Here is a 23,979-nt window from a genome sequence, read left to right on the forward strand (position 1 = left end):
AATTGTTTTTGTAGCATCTATTAGCGAATGTTGAGGTTAAATTATGACTTTAAAATTTCCATAGTTGGTAAATTAACTCTTCATATGCTAATATTTTAATAGCCATTTTGGTACAGCGTTTGTAAATATGTCAAAATAATTTTAAGTGAAGAAGTGAAGCAAATAGGCGATTTTATATGCAATCCTGTAATAATATAATGTAACTTAGCTATGTAAAGGTAAAAACTATACATATCGTTTTATGGAAATCACAGGATGTAGAAGAAAATAGACTTACATTCAATATATAACTAAGATATTTAACCGCGGGATATATAATTGGCCAGCCAACTTCCGAATCTATTTCTTATTTCAATTGAGTAAAATAATTATTTTGTCTTCTAGGCAGCTGTTCTAGAGAAGCCACAAGATCTGTACGTGTGTGGTGCTTCACTGGTTGATGAATACTGGGTCATCACTGCAGCTCATTGTGTTGATGAGTAGTAAGTTGAATCTAGTCATTTTTAGCCCGAATCCTTAAAATGTTTCCATGTAGATAGAAATCCGATTTTCGAATGAGCAAAAATCGCTTTTTAATCCCTTAATCCATGAAAAAAACATGTGAGCCTGAACTTAATTTTTCATATTTAAAATTACTGTATAAATGTCTTGATGAATTATTTAGAGATTAACTTAAAAAACTAATTTTATTTATAGCCTTAGTAGTCAGATTAATGATAAACGCTAATATTCCTTCCACCTTGTTTGAGCTACATTTCTAGCACAGGATTTTTAGACACTTGTAGTAAAAGATTTTTTATAGCACTTAAAAAAAACAAAAAAAAAAGTTTTACAAATTTATGTTTCAGAAATATGGAGCCATATAAAGCTTTAAATATCAGTGATTAAAAGGTGATTAAAATTTATCAAACATTTTTAAAGAAAGTCATTGATTTTATATCGATAATATAGCATTAAAATTTAAATATATATATATATATATATATATATATATGATATGGTCAAAATGGCATGATATTTAAAATATTAATTTCAATCAATTAATGTTTTCTATTTTCGTAAGAAAATATTTTTATTAACAATTTATAGTTTTTGCCATTCATGATTACTTTCTTGCATTTTTTAGTGCACTGGTATCACTTTATTTGAATCAAACAGTTGAAACATTCACAAAATTTATTGAACCCTATCACTCATTTATCTCAGAATTAATTTCTTCTTTCTTTTATCGCATTTCAAAAATTCAAAATTGCTTCATTCTTTTTAAATATGAATCTTTATTATAAATAGAAAAATATTTTGAATCTCTTATCTTATTATTTCAAAAACTACATTTTGTAAAGTATATAATTTAACTGAGTTATTTATTATTTTTATTCTTCAATCATAATTACTTTTTTTATCAATTGATAAAATTACTACATTTCGAGCAGGCAATAGTCTCTCTCAGTAACATTTATTTCTCTTTAGTAACATTTATTTTGAAGTTTTCAGTTCATAATACTTTAGAATGACATTCTTTGAAAGGAAATTATTATTCTTTAAGCCAAGGCAATAAATTTTAATATTGTTACAAATCTGTAATTTTGCTACCCGGCCCGAGTAGTGTCATCGTAAGAAAGACAATTGTACGATCTGTCCTGTGCATGTTGAGTGGATGCCGCGTCAATAACCTCGGAGCTTGGCGACAAATTTGGCGACCGTTTGGCGAGTTGGCGATGAAATTGGCGGTACTAAAGGGATACTACTGGAAAGTTCGAGAACTTTCACGATCCATCCACTAAGACCCAAGATACAGCCAGGTACGCCCTGATTGGTCCGAAGATTCCAGCCCCGCCTCCCGGAACTATAAAAGACGGGCACTCAGAAGCTACGAAGTCGTCGTTGTTGTGGTCGTAGTTCAATTTGCTGTGTATTCACTTGTGTGCATAAAAGCAGGCTGTGATTTTCACTTGATTTTGTTTGAAGTCATTCTCGTGTTAGCTTCCGTCATGAACGGTAGCGTTTGCGAAGAAGGTGGAAAGCGCAGATGCGCGGAGACGAATGAAGAAATGATCATTGATGGCAATCATAGTGATCTGCCTCAAACTAAAGAGAAATACACTTGCATCCATTGCAAGGAAAGATTGATGATCCGCGATGCGGTAAAAGTCCTAAGACTTGAAATTGAAGGTATCAACCAAGCCACAAGGCATGCCAAGAGGGAGCAGATTGATTATGCTCACCCGCATCTTGCAGCCATGGAGTCTAGAAGAAAACAAGCGATTCAGGAGATGGAGACCCTTCTGGGTAAGATGAACCTTGTTAGTTCTTGTCAGGACTCGAAATGTGAACACTCTAAGGAACCCTCCCTGAACCTGAGTAATGATAATTTCGTCTCTCCAACAAAGAGGAAACTTGCCAGAAATAAACCGGAACCCCCTAAAAATGTAATTAACATAAGCAATAAATTTCAAGTCCTCAATAATATTCCAGTTGAAAATGAAACTCCCAACACTGCAGAACATAAAATACCACCAATAATGTTGAAATATGCAGATAACTTTAATGAAATTTTATCCCAAATTGCCAAAACCTGCGGCAAAACTGTCAACAAACTGAATAAAGGGTTCATAAAAATATTCCCAGAATCGGCTGATCAACACAAAGCCATTCAAAATTTCTGCAGGCAGCAGGGTTATGATTATTATATCATAACCCCCCAAAACAAAAGACCATTAAAAGCAGTCATCAAAGGGCTCCCCCATGAATACGACACAAAAATAATAGCTCAAAACCTAGTTGATAGTGGTTTCCCAGTGACTAGGGTTGTTCAACTTACCCAGCTAAGAACTAAGAGACCTCTTCCATTTTATATGGTTGAACTTAATAAAACTGAAAAAGCCGAGGAAATCTTTAAAATAGAACATCTGGATTACCTTAGTATCACAGTAGAGCCCTACAGAGGTCGCAACCTAGTCTCGCAATGTTATCGTTGCAACTTTTTTCACCATGCAGCGAATAACTGCAACATAAAGCCCAGATGTCTGAAGTGTGGCGAAAGCCACGAAACTAATGCTTGCGTGATAAAAGAAAAAATTGAAACGCCAACTTGCATCAATTGCGGCAAACAAGGGCACATAGCATCTTACCGCGGCTGCGAGGCCTTCCCAAAAATTCAGTCTGCGAGAAAATATAGGGACAACTATTTTCACAAAAACCAAGCTCTGATCAGGCCAAATGTCAGTTTTGCAGGCCTTTTTAAAAACACAAGCCATCATGAGATAGCGCCTCCATTACACTCTTACCACACAAGCCCAGCAGAGCTGGCGCCACAAACCTATGGTCACGAACAAGCCAACAACACCGTTTTAGAAGGCAATGATTTCGCTGACATTATAGAAGCAATGAAAGAACTGAAAAAGCTAACGACCGAGTACCCTTTACTCTTTTCACAGCTTAAAAAACTAAAAACCGCAAACACTGTTATGGAAAAACTGGATATACTCATGAAGGCATTCGATAACCCAAGTCTACCTGTCACTAACTAGTTTTCTCCTGCAATAGCCTTCGCATAGTCTATTGGAACGCAAATGGCATTAACAATAAAATAATTGACCTTCGTAATTTTGTAAATAAGTATAACCCCGATGTAATCCTACTGCAAGAAACCCACCTTAGACCACAGAGAAAAATTTTCCTGGCAAACTATTTCTCATATTACAGTTACAGAGCTAACCAGGCTGGCGGCGGTACTGCAATTTTAATTAAAAATGGTTTACCTCACAGTGAGGTCCCCCCACCTTTACTACAACATGTAGAAGCTAGCGTGGTAAAATTAAATTTTAAAAATCAAGATCCAATAACCTTAATCTCTATTTATATCCCCCCTAGTGCAGATAATTCCAATTTTATTTTCGACATCGAAAACCTGATGCAAACAGGACCTAATCAAATAATTTGCGGAGACTTTAATGCTCACCACGTTAGCTGGGATTGTAAGCGTAACTGCCCAAAAGGTAATTCCCTAAAATCATTCGCCCTTCAGGCCGGATTAGACATTATAGCACCGTCCACCCCCACTAGATTTGGGCCTCAGTCAGCCAATACAATAGACCTCACCTTAATTAAAGACTTCCTGTACCCATATGAAATTCACTCCTTACCTGAACTTAGCTCTGACCATAATCCCATCTTATTAAATTTTTTCTTTAAATATTCCCTGCCCAATAATCTTAATAAATTTAAAACAAACTGGAATAATTTTAAATTAACCCTCAGTCAATCAGAAACCCCAAACATTGAGGAATTTACAAACCCAGATAAACTTGACCATTTTGTAAACATCTTCGAATCGCAAATTATTAATGCAAAAAATCTAGCCTCCACCCCCATTATAAATAGTCAAAATTTTATTGACCCTAAAATTAGAGACCTAATCAGGGACAGGAACTTTGCCAGGAAAATTTTTCAAAAAACCAGAGACCCAGTCTTCAAGAGACTAATGAACCAAATTAATAAGGAAATTGAAAAACTTAACAATAAAATCAAAAGCAATGAATTTATACACAAATTAATTAGTGTTAACACAGAAGACGGTTCAATCTGGAAACTTGTCAAAACTTTTAAAAGTAAAAAACAAAAAATTCCGGCCCTTAAAGGCCCTGCTAGTATTGCAATAACTGATAAAGAAAAAGCAAACTGCCTGGCGGCTAGCCTTGAGAAACAATTTCAACTTAATGAATTGAGCAATTTCACCACAGAACATAATGTAAATTATACAGTCAAAGGCTTTCTCGACTCATTGCCACAAAAATTTATTGATATTACCCCTCCCTCAACTGATGAATTAAAGGATCATATTAAAAAACTTAATATCAAAAAAGCCCCTGGCCTTGACAGTATTAACAACAAAATGTTAAAAACACTTCCGGACAATTACCTAAAATTTTTAATTAATATAATTCATAGCATTCTCAAATTAGGATATTTTCCCATGTCATGGAAAACAGCTGCAGTTATCCCCATATTAAAACCAGGAAAAGACCCAACTGATCCCTGCAGTTATAGACCCATATCCCTACTCTCTTCTGTCAGCAAAATTGCTGAACAGATAATTCTCAATAGATTAAATAATTACCTAGAAGAACATAATATACTAACACCTGAACAATTTGGATTTCGCCGTAACCTATCTACAACCCACCAATTAATTAGAGCAGTAGAATTCACTGAGGAAGGTTTTGAAAATAAACAAAAAACTGCAGCGGTTTTCCTTGACATTCAGAAAGCTTTTGACAGAGTTTGGCAAGATGGTCTTATATACAAGCTAATTAATTACAACATACCCCCACACCTTATCAAAATTATAATTTCTTACCTCAGTTACAGATCCTTTAAAATCAAGATAAACAATGAATTTTCGGAAGTAAAACCTATTCTTGCAGGTGTACCTCAAGGATCTAAACTAGGGCCAATTTTATTTTCCTTGTTTATTAATGATATCCCCAAGCAATTTAACACTATGTTGTGCATGTACGCTGATGACACTGCAATACTAGCTAGAAACAAAAATCAAAATTTCATTACCATAGCTTTAAACCGACATATTAAATCTCTTGAGGACTGGTTCGTCGAATGGAAAATTGAAATAAATGCTAGTAAAACTGAAGCTATAGTTTTTAATAAAAATAACTGTAAAAAGAATTTCTCCCCAGTTAAAATTAAAAATCAAACTGTCCCGTGGTCTAAGGAATGTAAATATTTAGGTGTTATTCTAGATAGTAAATTAACTTGGAAACCCCACTTTATTTACACAGCTAAAAAGTTTCGAGACCTAACTCGTAAATTTTATCCCTTAATTTCTCGAAACTCCAAAATGAGTAGACAAAATAAAATGCTTATTTACTCTGCCTACTTGCGTCCAGTATTAACTTATGCCTGTCCTGTGTGGGGATATGCTGCCAAGACTAATCTTAGACTTATTGAACGCCAGCAAAATAACTTAATTAGAAATTTCTGCAATATGAAATACTACATGCCCAATACAAATATGTACTTATGCCTAGACTATCTCCCACTTAAAAAATTCATTAAAAATCTAGCCACTAACTTCTTTAAAAACATGGATAAGAATGAAAATGAAGCAATAGCTAAAATCCCTAAATATAAACCATCTACAAACTCTAGAAGACCCCGTAATATACTACTTTAATTTATCTCAGCCCCTTAGTTTTTCTTCCTAACTTTTATTTTTTCAAACTCAAATTATACTGTATCTCAATAGCCAATTCTAGCTCACAAGCAGTAAAAACTTACTAAGCCCAACGGCAGCGTACCCCCCCCCCCCCTAATATCAGACAGTCACAATGAGTCCTGACACTCGTCAGCTCCAAATTTCGTCGAAGACGGCAACGGCAAAGTATAGACAGCAAAGCACTGTGAAGTCTCTCCTTACCGGGGATAAGCCCCTGCTGGGGCTAGGCGCCCCGTCAACCCAACCAACCATCAAGCTACGAAGTCGTCGTGTGTATCGGAAGAAGTTGTGTGGATCGTCAAAAGTTGTGTGTGTGTGAGAGGAGTCGGAGTCGCCGACAAATAAGAGAAATTAGAGGATGAGACAGCAAGAAAGCTGCTGAACTAATGAACTATTAGAGATTAAATGCGCTGCGTCATTAAGATTAATTGACGGTATTTGTAGTAGAAAAATTTTTCGTAACAATATTTTAAATAATAAATATTACATATTATATATTTTACAAAAGTAATGCTGATGACAAAGTGACCGATCAAAGCTAAGTGCAAACATTTCCTCGAGCATCTATTTCCAAGAAAGCATCTGCTTTCAAAATTAATCACATGCATCAGACTTTTTACTACAAACGATTTTGTCAAAATATTTATAAAAATCATTCAATCTCGAATCGGAGACTACGTTATGCAAACGATCTATGTTTTAATTATTATTCATTTTCCCATTACAAACATTGCATATATGTATATTTTTAAAACAAAGACGAAACGTAGAAGCGAGTGGGGGAATTCCAGGCACCTAAAACGTTTTGTAATAATAAATTTAGTAATGACTTTTCATTGACTAATTTTTAATATTCATTAAGTACAAAGTGAGAGCAGATCTTTTTTATAAAACCCGTTTATTCTTTTTTAAAGAATCAATTTTCTAAAAAATACATGTGCCACGGTATAATCGAATATGGCGGCCAATTCCGCTCACTCATCAGAGGAATTCGATGCATGTGGCTTTGAGATAATATTTTGTGAATTAAAAGTAAAAGCACTGTTTATTTACGAACTCTATAAGAGTAAATAAATATTAATCCAATTAGATATAGAATTCGAACATTTTATTAAAATAAAGAACAATTTGTTAAAATATTTATTAAAAATATTAAATAAATTTAAGGCAAAGTTAAAATTCACATTATTTTTACACACGCAACAATCTTCATGAATTTCACTAGAGCAATTTTAGTAATTAAAACCATTACCATCTTAGCAATTTCCAAAGCTTGGATTCCTGCAGTATTTAAACCACAAATCAAAATGATGTTATTTATAATTTACAAGGATACTAAGATGCACAAACGCTTTGTCTCTTTTTCCCTCAATATTTTCGCATGCTTTGACAACGTTGTCAACGTTCATCTTTCGATTAATTTGCTCTTTTCAATAATTTCTCAAAATAAAAAAAAATTATTTTCTTTTAGTAAAAATTATCGATACAATTTATGTTTCTTGGTTTTTTTTAAAAATGATATGGGCAGAGTACGTTTAAGAAATAAAATCAATCAGTTCAAACACTACATGTGCGCTGCAGTATGGCGGGTAATTCCGCGCACTGAACAGGGGAATTCCATGCCTGTGGCTTTGAGATGAAATTTTGGATTTATTAAATCAGTTTGAGTTGATTAGGTGCAGAAAAATTTTACACTACTTTTTGGATGCCCAGGAAGTTTTCCGACTAGCTACGGAGTATGTTCAGGGAGTTTTTGTTCATGGGAGAATGAGGAAACTGGCTAAATTCTAAAATGATTTTCCCTAATATTAGATTGTAAATATTTGTCACGTATAAGTGAGCTTCAAAGGTAGTTAAGTAAATTTCAGATATTTTTAAAAATGTTGATATTTGATTTTGAAGGATAGACCAATTTAATTTGAATCTGATAGGAAAAAAATCGGTTTAGAGAATAAAACGACAGACATTCGTTTTTCTTATTCTTACTCATGTATAGACGAAAAAGATTTGAGAAAGTATGGCAGAGAAGTGTTTGGTTAAATTGATTGCAAGAATCCACTGAAAGAATTTTGATTGCAAGAATATATATGAATTGAATGCAAGATCACAAATTTGAAAGTTAAATAAAATGAGAAGTGCAATATGACATAAAATGATTAAAAAAGGAATTCCTGTAGTACCAATATTCAAAAGATCTAAAATATAACTGAAAATAGTTATTCTAAGTTTTCTGTAGAATCATGTAAAACGAATTTTAAAGAATTCCTTAAGAAAAAAAAATTTCAAATTTAGCGAGTCTATTGCCATAAGTCTTAAAATTTGTTGAAAATTGATAACATTTTCGTTAGATAGAAACATTCGAATGTATAAATCATAATTTTATCGATTTTCTATTGAAATATTTTTCTATACATATTGTAAATATTTTTTATTTATTTTCAAGTTAATATTAGTTTCACGTGAGAAGTTTTTAAGCTCAATAATTAAACTATGCCTCTTTCAAATATAATTTCTAATGTAACTTCGTATAAAAAGTTATTTTCCAGTCTTCCGCTATATATATATATATGTGTGTGTGTGTGTGTGTGTGTGTGTATGTTTGTGTAAACATATTTTAACAGAACATGAACGAAAAGATGGAACTTTTGGAATTTCATCTTCGATATATTTTAAAATGGGAGTCATAATTTGTACAATAACGAATTGATGGTCCAATTGACGTCTGTTTACATCGCGATATAAGAACAAAATCTCAGAAATTTTCCCCTTTAGTGAATTTATTATGAGATTCTGATAAGGATTTCTTTGACACGTGTTGACTTAGGAAAGAGAAATTTAGGTATCTTTGAAAGGTATGTGCCAAGTGCTAGGGATTTTTATCCCTTCGCTCTGAACATGTGAATCATCAGTTTTCTGTTAAAAATAATTAAATAAAAAGTGGAAATTAGATAACTAGTGACCATTTTAGAATGAAGTTAATATGGGCTAAATTAAGATAAAAATTAGAAAGTAAATTAAGTATTAAATTAGATTTTAAAATATATATATATTAAGGATAATGCATAAATTAAGGATAATGCAAGTTCAGGAAAAGAAAGAGTTAGAAGCAAAACAAATGTGGCTTATTTGTAAAGTCTATTTATTAAACAAAAGGTAAAGAGCAGAAAAGATGCTATATGTTTATATCATTAATAAAAATTGCGATTATTTTGCTCCCTGGAGCAAATTGCAAACAAAAACCTATTTACTAAAACCAATATTACATGGTTGGTATGATGATTAATACATAGCATGTCTCCCAGACAATGCAATACAGTCCATACAACGCCTGGGCATGCTGAGTATCAAATTACTGATCTGATCTTGGGGAATATTACACCACTCATCAAGAAATGCTTTCCGAAGATCCGGCAGACATGTAGGTGGTGGTTGATGGACTGCAACTCGTCGGCCAAGCGTGTCCCACACATGCTCTACTGGATTCAAGTTTGGTGAGAATGTGAAGACGGCCATTGTCATCCATAAACACGAATTCTGCACCCATGGCGCCCCGAAACAAACGTACATGTTCTCTTGGTGGTAACGGGTACCTGGAGCTCTCCATATGAAAGTCCAGCTAGAATCAGACTGCAAGCTAAATCTGGACTCGTCGGAAAAAATCACACAAGCCCACTTTTGCGGTGTCCACAATACATGCTCTCTACTCCAGGTTAACTGCAGGGGATAATGAGTTGCAGTAAGTGGAATGCATCTGACAGGTCTACGAGCATATAGACCAATCTGCCCTAAGTGTCTGTACTCGATGTGCCTTGAAACTGTCGTACCAGTGGCTGAAGAGAGCTAACGAGACAGGTTTGATGCTGTTCTCCGTCTGTTTCTTTTGGCTGTAATTGCCAAATACCGGTCCTCATTCGGTGTTGTAACTCGAGGGCGACCTGTGCTGTAACGTCTACTCACATTATCATCATCTTGGAATCGTTGTCAAAGTCTGGAGAAGCTCTGGACGATTACTAATTCCTCAGATACTTTCGGTTGGGTACGCCCTCCATACGGCCGAAAATTCTACCACGTAAAAATCATCCAAATACATCCTTTATGTCATAACTATGTGATTATTGCACTGAAAGGCTTATAAAGCGCTTGCGAACAATTTTACTTCTTTGCCTGTATTTCTTATACATCACTCTCTTACACTCTCGTCATTGTGACGTACTATCGGTGTCATCTGGTGGCTTCCTGCAATTTGAATATGATTTTTGAAGATGTGTGTAGTCATTTTAAGGGTGATATATGTATTTTAGAGTTCGATTTCCGCGTGACTCTGAATTATCCTTAATTTATGGACATTAGTATATATAATATAATTTAAAAATATTCAGGCCACTTTTTTATTTATGAATGTGATTTATTTTTATAGCCATTCTCCCAATGCTCTGAAGATTCGTTTGGGCGAACATGATGTATCCAGTACAGCAGAACCCTTCAAGTACGAAGAATTCGATGTCTCTCGGATAGTTGTGTACCCTACTTTCAACAATAGGACTCTGATGCACGATATTGCTCTTGTACGTCTCGCCAAGCCTGCGAAAAAGCGTGCAAATATAAACGTCGTGTGCATGCCATCGGAAGGGACGACAAACAACGAACTCATACTTTCACCTCGATGTTTCGTCACTGGCTGGGGGAAAACCATCGACAGTAAGTATCCTAGTATCTAATACATAAAAATAAATTTTTGTTTGTTCGTATTTTATGCGCTGCCTTACTGTTCATCAAACTGCGATAAAACTTTGCCAGCTTATTGCTTGTACTTCGGCGAAGGTTATAGGCATAGTACAATTATTACATTTAAATTTTAAAAAATTAAAATAAACATTATTTATACTTCTCCTTTATATATAATTTAATTTCAATTAATGTATTCATTGTCGATAGGAAAATAAATATTCTTTCCACTATTCCTAATTAAACAACATACTATTTCAAATTTCAAAAGATATTTCCAAAATTATTTCTTCTGCGACAGCAAGGTGCCGGGTACCAGCTAGTATTTTATAAAATATTTGCCACATAATCAATCGAATGAATACAGAGAAAGATGATTGGACTAAAACTATTCTTGGTTTTAGATTCAGACAATATAATTTCAAAAGAAACATGTGTCACATTTAAATAGGAAGCAGATAGGTGAAAATTGCGTCGTCATAGAAAATTTCTTCCAGGTAACTCCTATAAAAGTGGGTTTTGACCCAGTTCTATGGCTACGGATGGCTGGGAAGATTCTCGGTAAACAGATAGAAAGTGTCATGTTTTTACTTTTTAAGCCATGGCCTTAAATTATGCACTCATTTAATCAGACACAACAATTCAAAGTTTCAGATGAAGCCCACATCAATCTCGTTTCTTTTCGTACATTTTTTATTTTGATTCGTTTCATTTTTGTAAAGGTAAAATTCTGTAATCGATTTTTTTTCACTCTTCCTGATATGCTAGCTTTTTGAAATTTTATGTATTTTACTTGTGTGTTTCTGATGGAAAGCCAATATTTTAATATTTTTGGAACTTATTTTAAAGTTTAATTTATTTACATTTTTATAATTACGAAAGACGTCACCTGTAGTGGTTATGAAAATTGTTTATTTCTTGTATCATGCAATCTTAAAAAAATGAATTATAAATTAAATATTAAAAAGTAAAAATAATTGAAACAAAAAAATATGTACATTTATAAAAGTATGTTTTCAAAAATTGTCTTTATTATATGTAATTCTTGCTTTATAAAAATCCTGGTAAAAACACAGTAGAGGCTCCTTCCGATTAAATTAAACAAAATGATGGATTCAGCCAAAATTTTCTCAAGAAATACATTTGGAAAATTTCGCTTTTTTACTATAATCAAGAAGCTGCCAAGAAACATATTTTTTTTACTCAACATATAAATTACTAATTAGTGGATCTTAAAATTATATCTGATAAAATATTCTTGATCAAAGAAATAGAAATCAAATCAACGTAGTTTAAAATCGAAGATTTTTCTTATGCACAAAAAATTCCTTTTAATAAAGTCTAAATCTAATAATAATTTTAAAAAACTTATAAAATTTATAATTATAAAACTTATAATTATAAAAAACTTAAAAAATTTATTACCAGTGTATTGAAAAGTAAAGTTTATTTTAATTACTTTATGCCTTTTAATTTTTGATTCATTGTTTACTAGCCGCCTTTGGCGACCAGCCGGTTCGCCAATCTTGATGTTCGTTAAAATTTTAATAATTAAATATTTTATGCAATTCCAACTTTAATAGATTCTTCAGCAAAATATTTTAAAACTTCAACTTTTGATAGTCATATAATTCACTCATAATATTAGAAAGGTCTTCAGTCATAACGTGATATGTATCTCTCTAATTTTCTGTTACCCCTCGTAGAATTTATGCTTTAAATTCAAGTGTAAATGATTAATCTGCGATTAATATAATAATATTTTTTACTGAAACAAAGCATTTTTTTTTAATAATATGATTACTGATAATAGAGTCACTGAGCGTTTAAACTTTATGGGCACTAAAGAATATCTTTCTTAATTTATGTAATCTCTCAAGAATTTGTCAACAAAATTTTCTCAGATTCATCATGAACAGATCGATTCATTACAATGTTTAATTTTAAATGCATCAAACACTAAGAAAATAAAATGAATCGTTTAAAATAATCGGTCTAAAACAGGTTTAAAAAAACTACTTAAAAAACGATGTACTTAAAACTATAAGCATATACAAAAAATATATAACTAACATAAATAAAATTTACTTACAAAAGCATGCAACTAACCGAAAAATAATTTAAATCATCCTTTGAGAATGGTTGTCATGACAACAATCAGAATACAATACGCATGCGTGAATTTTCTTCGCCGGTTATGCTAACGCAAATGCGTGAATTTTTCTACGCCAGTTGGGGTAACGCTATGCAGATTATACATTTTTAATTTCCTTTATTCTGTGTTATTTTAATTCAAAAGTACTTCAGAATGAATCTGAAACATGGATTAATTAACAATGTTTAATTTTAAATGCTTAAAACATTAAGAAAATAAACAGAATCGTTTGAAATAATCCGCCGAAAAATGTTAACCCTAGCCTCATTACTGTTGGGAGAAAAAAGAAACTGTAGCCTTACTCATTTGGCGTTGGGGAAAATGGAAGTTTCTTTTTGGCGGAAAAGTTGGCGGTGGGGAAAATGGAAGATTTTTTTGGCGGGAAAGTTAGTTTTTAATTAATAATTAAAATTCTAATTAAAATTTCAAAAAAAGGGACCCCAGGTGCACATTCCCAACCTCTAAGGTATACATGTACCAAATTTGGTAGCTGTAAGTTGAATGGTCTGGCCTGTAGAGCGCCAACACACACACACACACATTGAGCTTTATTATAAGTATAGATAGATAATAAATGTATGTAATCTTGAAATCAGCATTTTTAAAAACTCTCCATTAATTGATATTACTCTTATAACATCCAAATTTAATTATATTAATCGATTAACTGGTAGTTAAATTATCAAAATATTTAACAAAAGCGCAATATCGTAGAAAATACACAAATATATGTAATTTCAAAAATATTTCAGGCTAGACAGAACATCTCTTTGACGTGTTTCGTCTAAAATTTGATACATATGTTAAATCTTAGTGTAGAGGTAACATACCAAATTTCACTCGCTTAGCTGGACCCAATTTTAATAGACAGGCAGGCATGGATCTAGAAATATCCTTTTCTGATTGTTGGAGGTCTGAAACATAAAATTCTCCAAAAATCTTATGGCCGAATTATTTTGCTGTGGCAATTCTTTCTCACTATATATTTTATTTTACGAAAGTGTAAGAAGATTTTTAATAATAAAAGAATGGCAAACTTTAAAGTTATTTTTTATGGTTTTTTTCAACAACTGAATATTATTATTATTTTTAATATTTCAAATACATTGGCCCTAAAAATTTGATATAAAAGTAATAAGGCTAACATTTACTAAACATTTAAAAGACGATGTCTACAATGAAATAACTTCATAATTGTTTATCTTTCTTTAACCAGAAACAAGTTTTATGTTAAAAAAAGAAAAAGAAAAAAATGCTGTTCAAGCAGACGGTGAACAAGCTTTACTTTAGAAGAAGTAACAATGCAATGTTTTTGAAAATACCTAATGTTGAAATTATCCAACAGCTAGGACGTATTTCTCTATTTACTTAAAAAACATGGGCAGGCGGCATATTTTACTGTCTGGCAGACAAATTTTATTTTATGAAATTCGAAAACAGGTGATATAAGCAGAGAAAATATAATGGGCGTCCATAAAGTAACTTTCTCTGTCTGGGAAATCTGCAGTTAAAACTGATAAACTGAATGAAACCAAATTTTATATTAAGACTTTAGATGGCATGGAGTGATAAGCCGCAAAAAAGGTAATAACAGAAATTGCTGATAGAGGAGATGTTGGTGCTGTCGGAATGAAAACGGGACACAATGCATGCACTTCGTTAATGTTTGAGTGATTAAAAAATGCATATACATAAATGAATGAAATAAAATATGAAACTCTGAAAATACTCTTTTCATGTCTATATTAGGGTACTTCTGGTTCGACGTATAACATTTTCAATGAGCTAGCTTTCGCTGTAAACGAAATGTGACAGCTTCCGGATTTGGGGGGGGGGGCGTGAGGCAATACATGTCCTATACCTCTTACACTGTGAATATGAAATTCACTCCTTAATTTTAGAAGCAAATGCCTTAGAACAAAGAAAGTCACTTTATGGATATTTTGAATCTATTAACTGTATTAACGGGAAAAATATAATAGCCCTTTGCTTTTAAGAATAAAAGTAATTTCTTAAATTTGAAATTTTTGTTTCCGAAAGTTAACCCTTTGACTATCACATTTATTTAAAATGACTTTTGCATTTGAAGCGCATTTAATTTTTTGAACACGTGAAGGAATAATGAATTCTTTGCATAAGAATTCATTTATTTCTTATTATTCAGAATATATACTGCTACACGATATTGAGATAACTTAAGCTAATTAGAATTACAAAAAAAAAAAAAAAAAAAAAAAAAAGGAAACCTAAATTTAGACAAATATGGAACCTTCTGATACGTCAAATGCACCCAAAGGATTAATTGGATATTTTAAAAAAAAATTGCTTTTGGAGTTTATAATATTTAAAGAAAATATGAGACCTCTTAAATAAATTTATAAATCTGCAAGTTTTATCTAAAATATAATGATGTAAAACAGATTTTCTATTAACTCATAATATTTAACTTAGGTAAAGATTACACGGAATGAATACCAAAAATAAAAGCAATGGAAAGGAACCGGTTTTTCTATGAGTTGAAGCATTTCTTTTTATTAGTGATTGAAGTTTTCAGTAGCATTTTGGGTTTAACAACTATAGGTAATCGAGATTTTACTGTATTTGGTAAGGGTAATTCTTCTAATTCATTCTTCAAGAACACGTTTAATGAAAAACTGTACCCGAAACTGGACTTCAGCATCTCTTGCAAGTTGTCGAAATTGGAAGCTATTTTCAATCTGAATACACAACCTCACAGAATTCTTATACTCATCTCTTAATCCTTGAAATTATGCCATGATTTTACGATATATTCAAGTATTTTTGAACTGAAAATGAGCTCAAACGGAAGATTGGACTGTGCGTGGTTTTAAAAATCTGAATGACTTCTTGTATTTATACAATAAGTAATATCAAAATTTTTTATAAAATCTTAAAAAAAATTGTACAATAGTCCTGAAGAAGAAAAATCCTAAAAGTAAAGAACTCAATGAGTAAGAATTAGAAATGGATAATAATATTGGTTCATTCTTTCCTTAAGGTACCAGATCTAATTATAAGAATTCTATAGACATTCTTATTTGATATAATCTGATTTCATTTTTAAAAATATTTTACAATTTAGTTGAAAATATTCAAAAATGAGAAAAACGTAAATTGAATTTTTTTTCAAATGCAATATATTTGTAATATTTTAACCCTTTGATTAGTATGCCCCCCTTATATTTTAAATCTATTTATTAACCCATAATCAAAGGGCTAAGTTTCCAAAAAATCAGTCACCTTTGATAGCATTTTAATTAATCGAATAATATTTTGTACAAACGGAATTATATATATCGCATAATTTATATCTCTAAAAAAATTAAATAGCTAATTAATAAATGTAACCAGATTTTAAAATTTGCATGGAATTATAATCTGCATAAATTTGTAAAATAAAATAAAAAGAGCGGCTTACTATAAACTTTTTTTCATGTGTACAAAAATTGAAGGATTAAAAATAGCTCGAATAAAAACATTTAAACATATTTAAGATTTTTTTTTTTATTTCATTAAGAAGTAATAAAACTTAAATTCTTATTTTCCCTTCCTTAATGCATTACACCACTGATTGTAATACTTAACACAAATAAGTGTCAAGTTTATTACTCTTGCGAGGATGATTTTGTTGCAGGATTTAGAAATTGTTTGAGTTTCGAATTCAGTCATGGAATGGTTTAACTGCTTCTGTCTTTATTTGAAATTCTCTCACTCTTTTTGATATATGTGAAATCTGCAATCAAAAAGAAAAAAACTTATTAAAAAAAACAGAAAGATTATGTTTTTCTGTCGTCTTGAGGCCATTCTCAAGCGTTGGTGGAGTTTTAAAGGACATGACCTAAATAATTTTGTTATTGTAAACTTTGCTCTGAAATATCATTGAAGTTTCAAACAATCTGAAGGTTTAGTAAAAGAATTGAACGGAATGTATATTTTTCTTTGATGTTTTTGGAGCAGTATGCTAATTGAATTTACTTTCATTTTTCAAATTATCTTATATATGCTTCTATTGATAGTATTGTCATCTTAAAAATGTTTTTTCACTTACCGTAAACGGAAAAGTATTGTAGTTGCCGAAAAAGTAGAACTCGATATTTTGATTAATCTCTACATTCAGAGCTCATTAACCCTTTAAAGGGCCATTTTTTTCTAGTCATATTATGTTAAAATATTTTTAGGATTGAAATTAGAATAAGGAAAGGGATTCATTTAATTTATTAGACAAATTTAATTTGATTACTTAATTAATTTGGTAAATTAATAATTAATTAACAAATCAAGACACATCAACTTGTGTGAGATAAAGAACTGAAGCATCTAAGCCTCTGTCTTTCTAAAAAAGTTTGTCAGAACTTATGCCAACCTACATAATTTCATACAAAGATTGATAAATTTAGTGGGAAGCATACTTACCACGGTCCTAGTTAAAACACACACACACACACACACACACACACACACACACACACACACACACACACACACACACACACACACACACACACACACACACACACACACACACACACACGTCTATATCTCAAAAAGGCTTGAAGCTTGGCGACTGAAATTTGGCTTATGAATTTATAATCAAATTTGTAGACTTCGAGTATAAGTGAATTCGATCATTTCAATACGTTAAGAGCTAGACAGATAAAATTTGATACACAGATGTAGCATATAAAATACAGATTCTTATTAAATTTTGAACCAAATCTTCTAAAAGGTTATATATCTAAAGGTTAGCACTTTTGTATGCATGCAAATGCAATAAATCATAAGCGCAAGTAAGTCAATGAATTGGCCAATTTAAGTCAATAAAATTTGGTATGTGATCTTATGATTACATCTGTTAATCCGTGTCAAATTTTTATTTCTTTTCATTTTATCAGATAAAAAAGGAATCCAAAATGCCAAAGATTATATATTCCGTTACTATTGTTCACCAATGCCATGCAAAGCATTCGCGGTCTTACTCAAGGTTCTACAATTTTACATGGGGTGTGTGGAGAGATGAGAACTTTATTGGAGACTCCTCCCGCTGTTAATTTGATATTAAAACAGCAGGAGTGATCTCTCATACTTCCTATATACAAGCACCACGGATATTAGACGAGCTATCTTTTTCACACTTGTAAGAAATATTTTTGTAATTCTTTATTTGTCATATCAATAGAATTTGGACTCAATGCAGCAAAAAGTTTTGTTTCTCGGCTGATAGCTGAGCTTCATATTAGGAGATGACTCGGTGAATAGTTGCATTTTCGTTATGCGAGCCAGATTTTTTTACTTTATGTAACAAATTACTACACCAATAGCAGAATCATTGGTTAATTTAGATTTAAATTACACTACGATAAATAATTTCAGGTTTCATGAAAAAAAAGACCCTTTTGTTAGGTGATTTGAGATCAAAGAGATTCGGAACAGGGCAGCATGATAATGTTTGATTCTTGATTCTTCTTAGCTCCTGTGTCGTCCTCGTTATCTGACAGCTGTTCAAAATTACGAGGTCCGTCTTAAAATAGCCTACTGTTACTGTAAAGCGGGGCGTTAATATAACTAAACCTAACTAAATCAATCTTGATTCGTCTATCCTTAATTTTTATAATTTGCTCTTAATTATATAGCAGTGTTCATGTGCAGGCAAAAAAAAAATAATAAAAAATAAAAAAATAAGTAAATAAATAAAATAAAATAAAAAAATAAATCTATTGAATATCATCACAATATATGTCAGTTTAAAACCAGCAATTAAACAATTAAGTTATTAAATTGTTTATTAATAATTAAAATTATTAAAACAATTAAATTATATATTGAAAAATTTGTTGTAAAATATACTGAACTTATTTTTAAAATGTATTAAAATAAAAAAAATTACACGAAAGGAAAATTAATATTTTTTCAAATTTTAAATTGGTGTAAAATTGGTGTTTGAGCATTTTTAAGTTCCAGCATTTTTGAGACAAGCTATTAAAATTTCGATTAATTTTTAATTAAGCATCTATTCAAGATTTAGAAAATCATTTTCTTACTGAGTACTTACTATTTAAGAAATACTGCTTATCATATTTGGAGTCTCTTTGGAAGTAATCTGCCATGTGGTGTGTTTAAGACATTTTTTATCTATGCATTCGTGAGGCGGTTTATAGTTAATAGGCCAGCCTACATGCATTATCATTTTTAAAAAATTCGATTTTAATTTCTTTTTTTTTAAAACAAAAGGTATCTTTTTGCCTTCATTTGTTTGTATATTATTGATTTTTAAATTTCCCTGAACTTTTGAATCATTCTGTATTTCTAATAACATATTTTCTTGTATTACAAATAAAATAAATTTTCAGGGATAACTTTATCTACGATGTTTCAAAATGTTTCACTTAAAAGTACATTTATATGTAAAAATCTTTGAATCTTCATTGTCGTGGCTGTTCATTCAAACGCGAAATAATGGCGTGATAGTTTACCACGCAATACACCATTTTGTCCTTGAACTCAAAATTGCTCATGTAAAGATGCCTCATTTCACTCGGTTACCTTTCTGCATGTCCCCATTTCTGAATCGGCAACTGCGTCCGTTTTTAACTTTCATCTGTCTGGTGGTCATCTATCAAAAGGAAGTGAATGAAAGGGTTTTGGCGTGTTGAAAAAAAAGAACATTCTCATTTCTTTTTCATTTTAGTTAATCTGCGTTGCACCCTTTTTCCACAATTCCGCAGAAAATGGAAATTTTACTTACTGCTATTGTCAGACTGACATAAAGAGGGGACAACCCATCATCAACTGGCACTCAATAAAATTCAAAAAGGAAAACAAAATAACCATATTGTTTCAGTTAAAGCACTGGAAATACCCTAAAAAAATAACAATTTCTGCCTTTTGAACTTCACAGTAAGGGTAGAAATTTTCCTCTTCAACCTCTGAGAAAAGTAGATAAAGACTTTCTGATATCTCACGAATTATTAGCTTTTTGCAAAATGCCAGAAATCTTCCGTTCCTGTCATTTACACTAAGTGAAGTCTGGAAATCATTATTTTTGGCTCATGGAATTGAAAATGTCATAAGGTTAATGGTATGTTGCTGCAATTTGAAGATGGAATAGCTTATCAGAAGGCTGTAATGGAAAGCAAGGTCCGGTTGTTGAATAATTGAAATGTGACATTGAAGTTACGTAGCGAATTAAATATATTCAAGGTTGCAATGTCCTTCCTTTTTATTGGTATTTTTTCACTTCAAAAAATGTTCATAGCCCGAATATGCATTAGTAATGGTAGTTATTTGTTATTTATGGTGCTCTTTAAGAGTTATTAGATGACCACAATAATAGTGTTAAAGTCTAGACTTAAGTGTCTGAAGACTCTAGATTCGATGCTCGATTCCATGAAAGGCTCGAAGTGCATGTGGGCTTGTTTTATATTAAATATGATGTTATGAATTCTCCAGCTGGTATGGTAAGGAAGTTTGGAAAAAGAGATCTCTGCTCAGGGGTCTACCTCGTCATCTGATGGTGACTCAGATAACAAGATTCGTCCCCAAATAACCCTTGTATTGCTCAAAGTGGGACGTTAATGTAAATAAATAAAAAAAATATTATTAGATTTTATAAACGAATAATAAAATTGTTTTAGTGAAATATGAAAAGTTTTCACCACATGTGACAATTTCTCTTAATTTCCCTGAGATTGATAATATTTTGGGTTAAAATATCATTGAGACAATATTTTCTCGTATGCAAAAAAAAAAAAAAAAAAAAAAAAAGAAAAGAAAGAAAGAAAGAAAGGAATTGTTATTATCAAAATATTTGATTTCGAGAATTTTATGAGTCTCATTTAAAAACTCTTTTAAATATAATTTTCTTTCTCGAATTATGTTTATCTGTTCATAGAGAAGACAATTACAAAATGCAGTATGTTGAAAAGCTAAAATTTTCTATGCAGTTTTCTCCAAAAGGTTGATTTCTATGAAGTTTTAGATATAATTCTTCCAGAAGGTGTGGGTGCTAAAGACATAATGATCTAAATAAATTCAGTTTATAATTTTATTATTAGAATTATATCATATTTGTAATTGATTTTGTCAACTAGATTGGATGACTGTAGTAGTTGACTAAATTGTATGTAAACAGATAAATCAGATTGAGCTAGTTTGGTGAATTTTTTTATTTGATGTTCGCACTAAATTTGGAGCCAATCGATCAAATGGAAGACTCGACTTTATCTCACATTTATTTTATTCTCTTCATTATATTACGAAGTTAAACACAAAATGTACCAACTTGTGTGAGTACATGAGAAGGACCAGCTCCACTGATTAAAGAATATAATTAACGAATTCATATGTCTACAGGGTGTCCCACAAGGAATGCAGTCTAATATTTACAGATTTGGACAGAATACGTCATGATGAGTATTTTGATGCATAACATGTGGGGTCCCAAAATATAACATCATAGTCTAATTAAGGTGTGAAACTTCCAGTTCCTCTAAGCTAATTCCTTTAATGTTTCTCTAAGCTAGACCTCGCTGAGTGTGGTGAGGTCTATCTTGCATGACCCAATTATCACTTATCTTGCCTATGCCATACAAGGAAGGGATGACATTCAACACGTCAAAATAAACTTCACCGGTGACACTTTCGATAAAAACAACTGGTCCAATAAGGCCTTCGGCAGATAACGCACACCAAACTGTGAGCCTAAGTGGGTGCAGTGGTCGAACTATTGCATGATGAGTTTCAGAGGCCCAAAATCTTAAATTCAGTTTGTTAACATATCCTTTGAGGTGGAAGTGCGCCTCGTCACTGTTGGTGGTTGATTGATTTGAATTTTGTAAGGAAACAGAGCCATATCCCTCCTCATTATCCGATGCACCATGCATTTGGACATGTCGAATTGTCATTCACCTATCGTACCGAAGTTCATGGACTTGCTTCACACACTTCTTTCACTTTCTGAACATTAACTTCCGTTCTTGCACGCATATCTTTTTTTCCCAATCGCAGCACATTGTCTAACACAGTGTCGATCTCCTTCAATCTTTCGTATACTCGTCGTGCCATTTATGTTGTGATGATTGCCTAATTTTTTTTTTCTTGAATTTTTTCACCACAGTCTCTGGTAATTGCAATTCCATGTTCTGTAATCGTTGTACTCATAGTAATTTGGAATACAAACTGTCGGATTCGTAATTAACGTTCTTCGTGTAATTAGACTATGACGCTATATTCGGAGACCCCTCATGTTACATATCAAAATACTTGTCATGATGTTTCCTATCCAATTCTGTAAATATTTGACGCAGCATACCTTGTGGGACACCTCGTATATACTAACACTTTCCCTTACTCTCTCTCAAATAATGAATGTTTCACTTCTTTTTTCAGCCGCTTACATTTAAACTTAAAACAACACTTCTACGTAAATTTCTTTTTAGTTCTTACCATGCTTCTCAGAGTGCAATCATTCAGTAACTCTAACTATTCGACGATGTTCTGCCATATTATTTGACAATCATAGACAAAAAAAAATGCTGGTTAAATGTTATTTTTCTGGAAAAGTCACTTCTTGAATGCATAAACGAATGCATTCCAAACTTTCTTTTTTTGCTTTGGTATTGATACTGAGAGGTCGCTACTTAGGTTTCTGGTCATAATTATTTGATAAAGAATTGCAAAATTGTCTCAAAGATTAAACAGTTCCACAGATAATAAAGAAACAAAATGAAACTGCGATTTATAGGAAAATTCTTCCAATTAATTAAAAGCTCACATTTCACATATAAGGTTCACTGAAAAAGTTTGAAATCTGGAAACTGTATAGAATATTTACGTATTTCGAAGCAAAATGTGAACTGATTAATTTTTCACGCATTTAATAGGCATTCTCTACAATAGCACCTATTTGTATTATTCATTTTCTTTTATGTATTTTAAATAAAACAATTTAACGACATTCTTTTTATTACTTTTTGAGTAACATTTATATCCTTATAGAAAGCACATCTTTCAATTAAAAGTCTTATAGATATTTTCATTCTACTTAATTTCCAGAGAAACGTATTCGAAATAATATTCACATTTATAATATATTCAAATAACTTCCATATTTCATATTTTACCTTAGAAGGCCCTGGCATTCTATAAAATACCGGGATTTAATGTATATGGCAGGTAACATATACCTAGAAATACATATTGAGCGTTGAGAACTGCGTCTTTCAACAATAAGAAAACTTAGCTTAAAAATAAATTAATATATATGTTAAGATAAATTTAGGCCTAACCATTTCAATATTCATCATCTGTGTAAAATGTGTTTCAACAAAACAAAGTTTCAAACCAATTACGACTGAAATAATTTTTAAAGAATGTTTTCTAACTATGATGTTTACTACCTTCAAGTTGAATCGTATAGCCTGATGTAAAGGTTAAAAAAGATGCAAACTTGACAAGTTCATCTGGAGGGGTTAAGGTTGCAAAAACATCCTTGATGGTATTGGAATGAAAGAGGAAACCAGTTCGTTGAGTCAGAAACAAACATTTTAATGACCTGAGCTGAAAAGTTAAGTACTATTTATTGAGTTGAGCTAATGCATTACTTGATTTATTCATTTTTTATTTTCTTGACGTTTTAAGAGAGGTAAACGAACCGAAATCACCTCGACTAATCTTCTTTGAATGTTTCGATGCTGAAGATGTAATTTTTTGTTTTGAGACTGACGAAAAGGTGCCAACAAATATAACACGAGGTTGCAATCACAACTCAATCAATACTCAATACTCGTCAATGGTAGAAGAAAAATTCAAAGACGACGAAATATGTATCATTTTTGAAATCAGCACT

The 23,979-nt window shown here is 31.7% G+C and overlaps 1 protein-coding gene across 1 annotated transcript in view; it reads left to right on the forward strand.

The window, feature by feature from the left end:
- LOC129973668 (uncharacterized) overlaps positions 1 to 23,979 on the forward strand; it is a 107,486-nt gene that overhangs the window by 29,046 nt on the left and 54,461 nt on the right. Inside the window, exons 5-6 of the mRNA XM_056087511.1 lie at positions 385 to 482; positions 10,653 to 10,933. Of these exons, the coding sequence (XP_055943486.1) occupies positions 385 to 482; positions 10,653 to 10,933 (379 nt within the window). The remainder of the gene's footprint in view (positions 1 to 384; positions 483 to 10,652; positions 10,934 to 23,979) is intronic.

The sequence above is a fragment of the Argiope bruennichi genome, chromosome 1 (genome assembly GCF_947563725.1).
Source record: "Argiope bruennichi chromosome 1, qqArgBrue1.1, whole genome shotgun sequence".
In the NCBI taxonomy this organism is placed as follows: domain Eukaryota; kingdom Metazoa; phylum Arthropoda; class Arachnida; order Araneae; family Araneidae; genus Argiope; species Argiope bruennichi.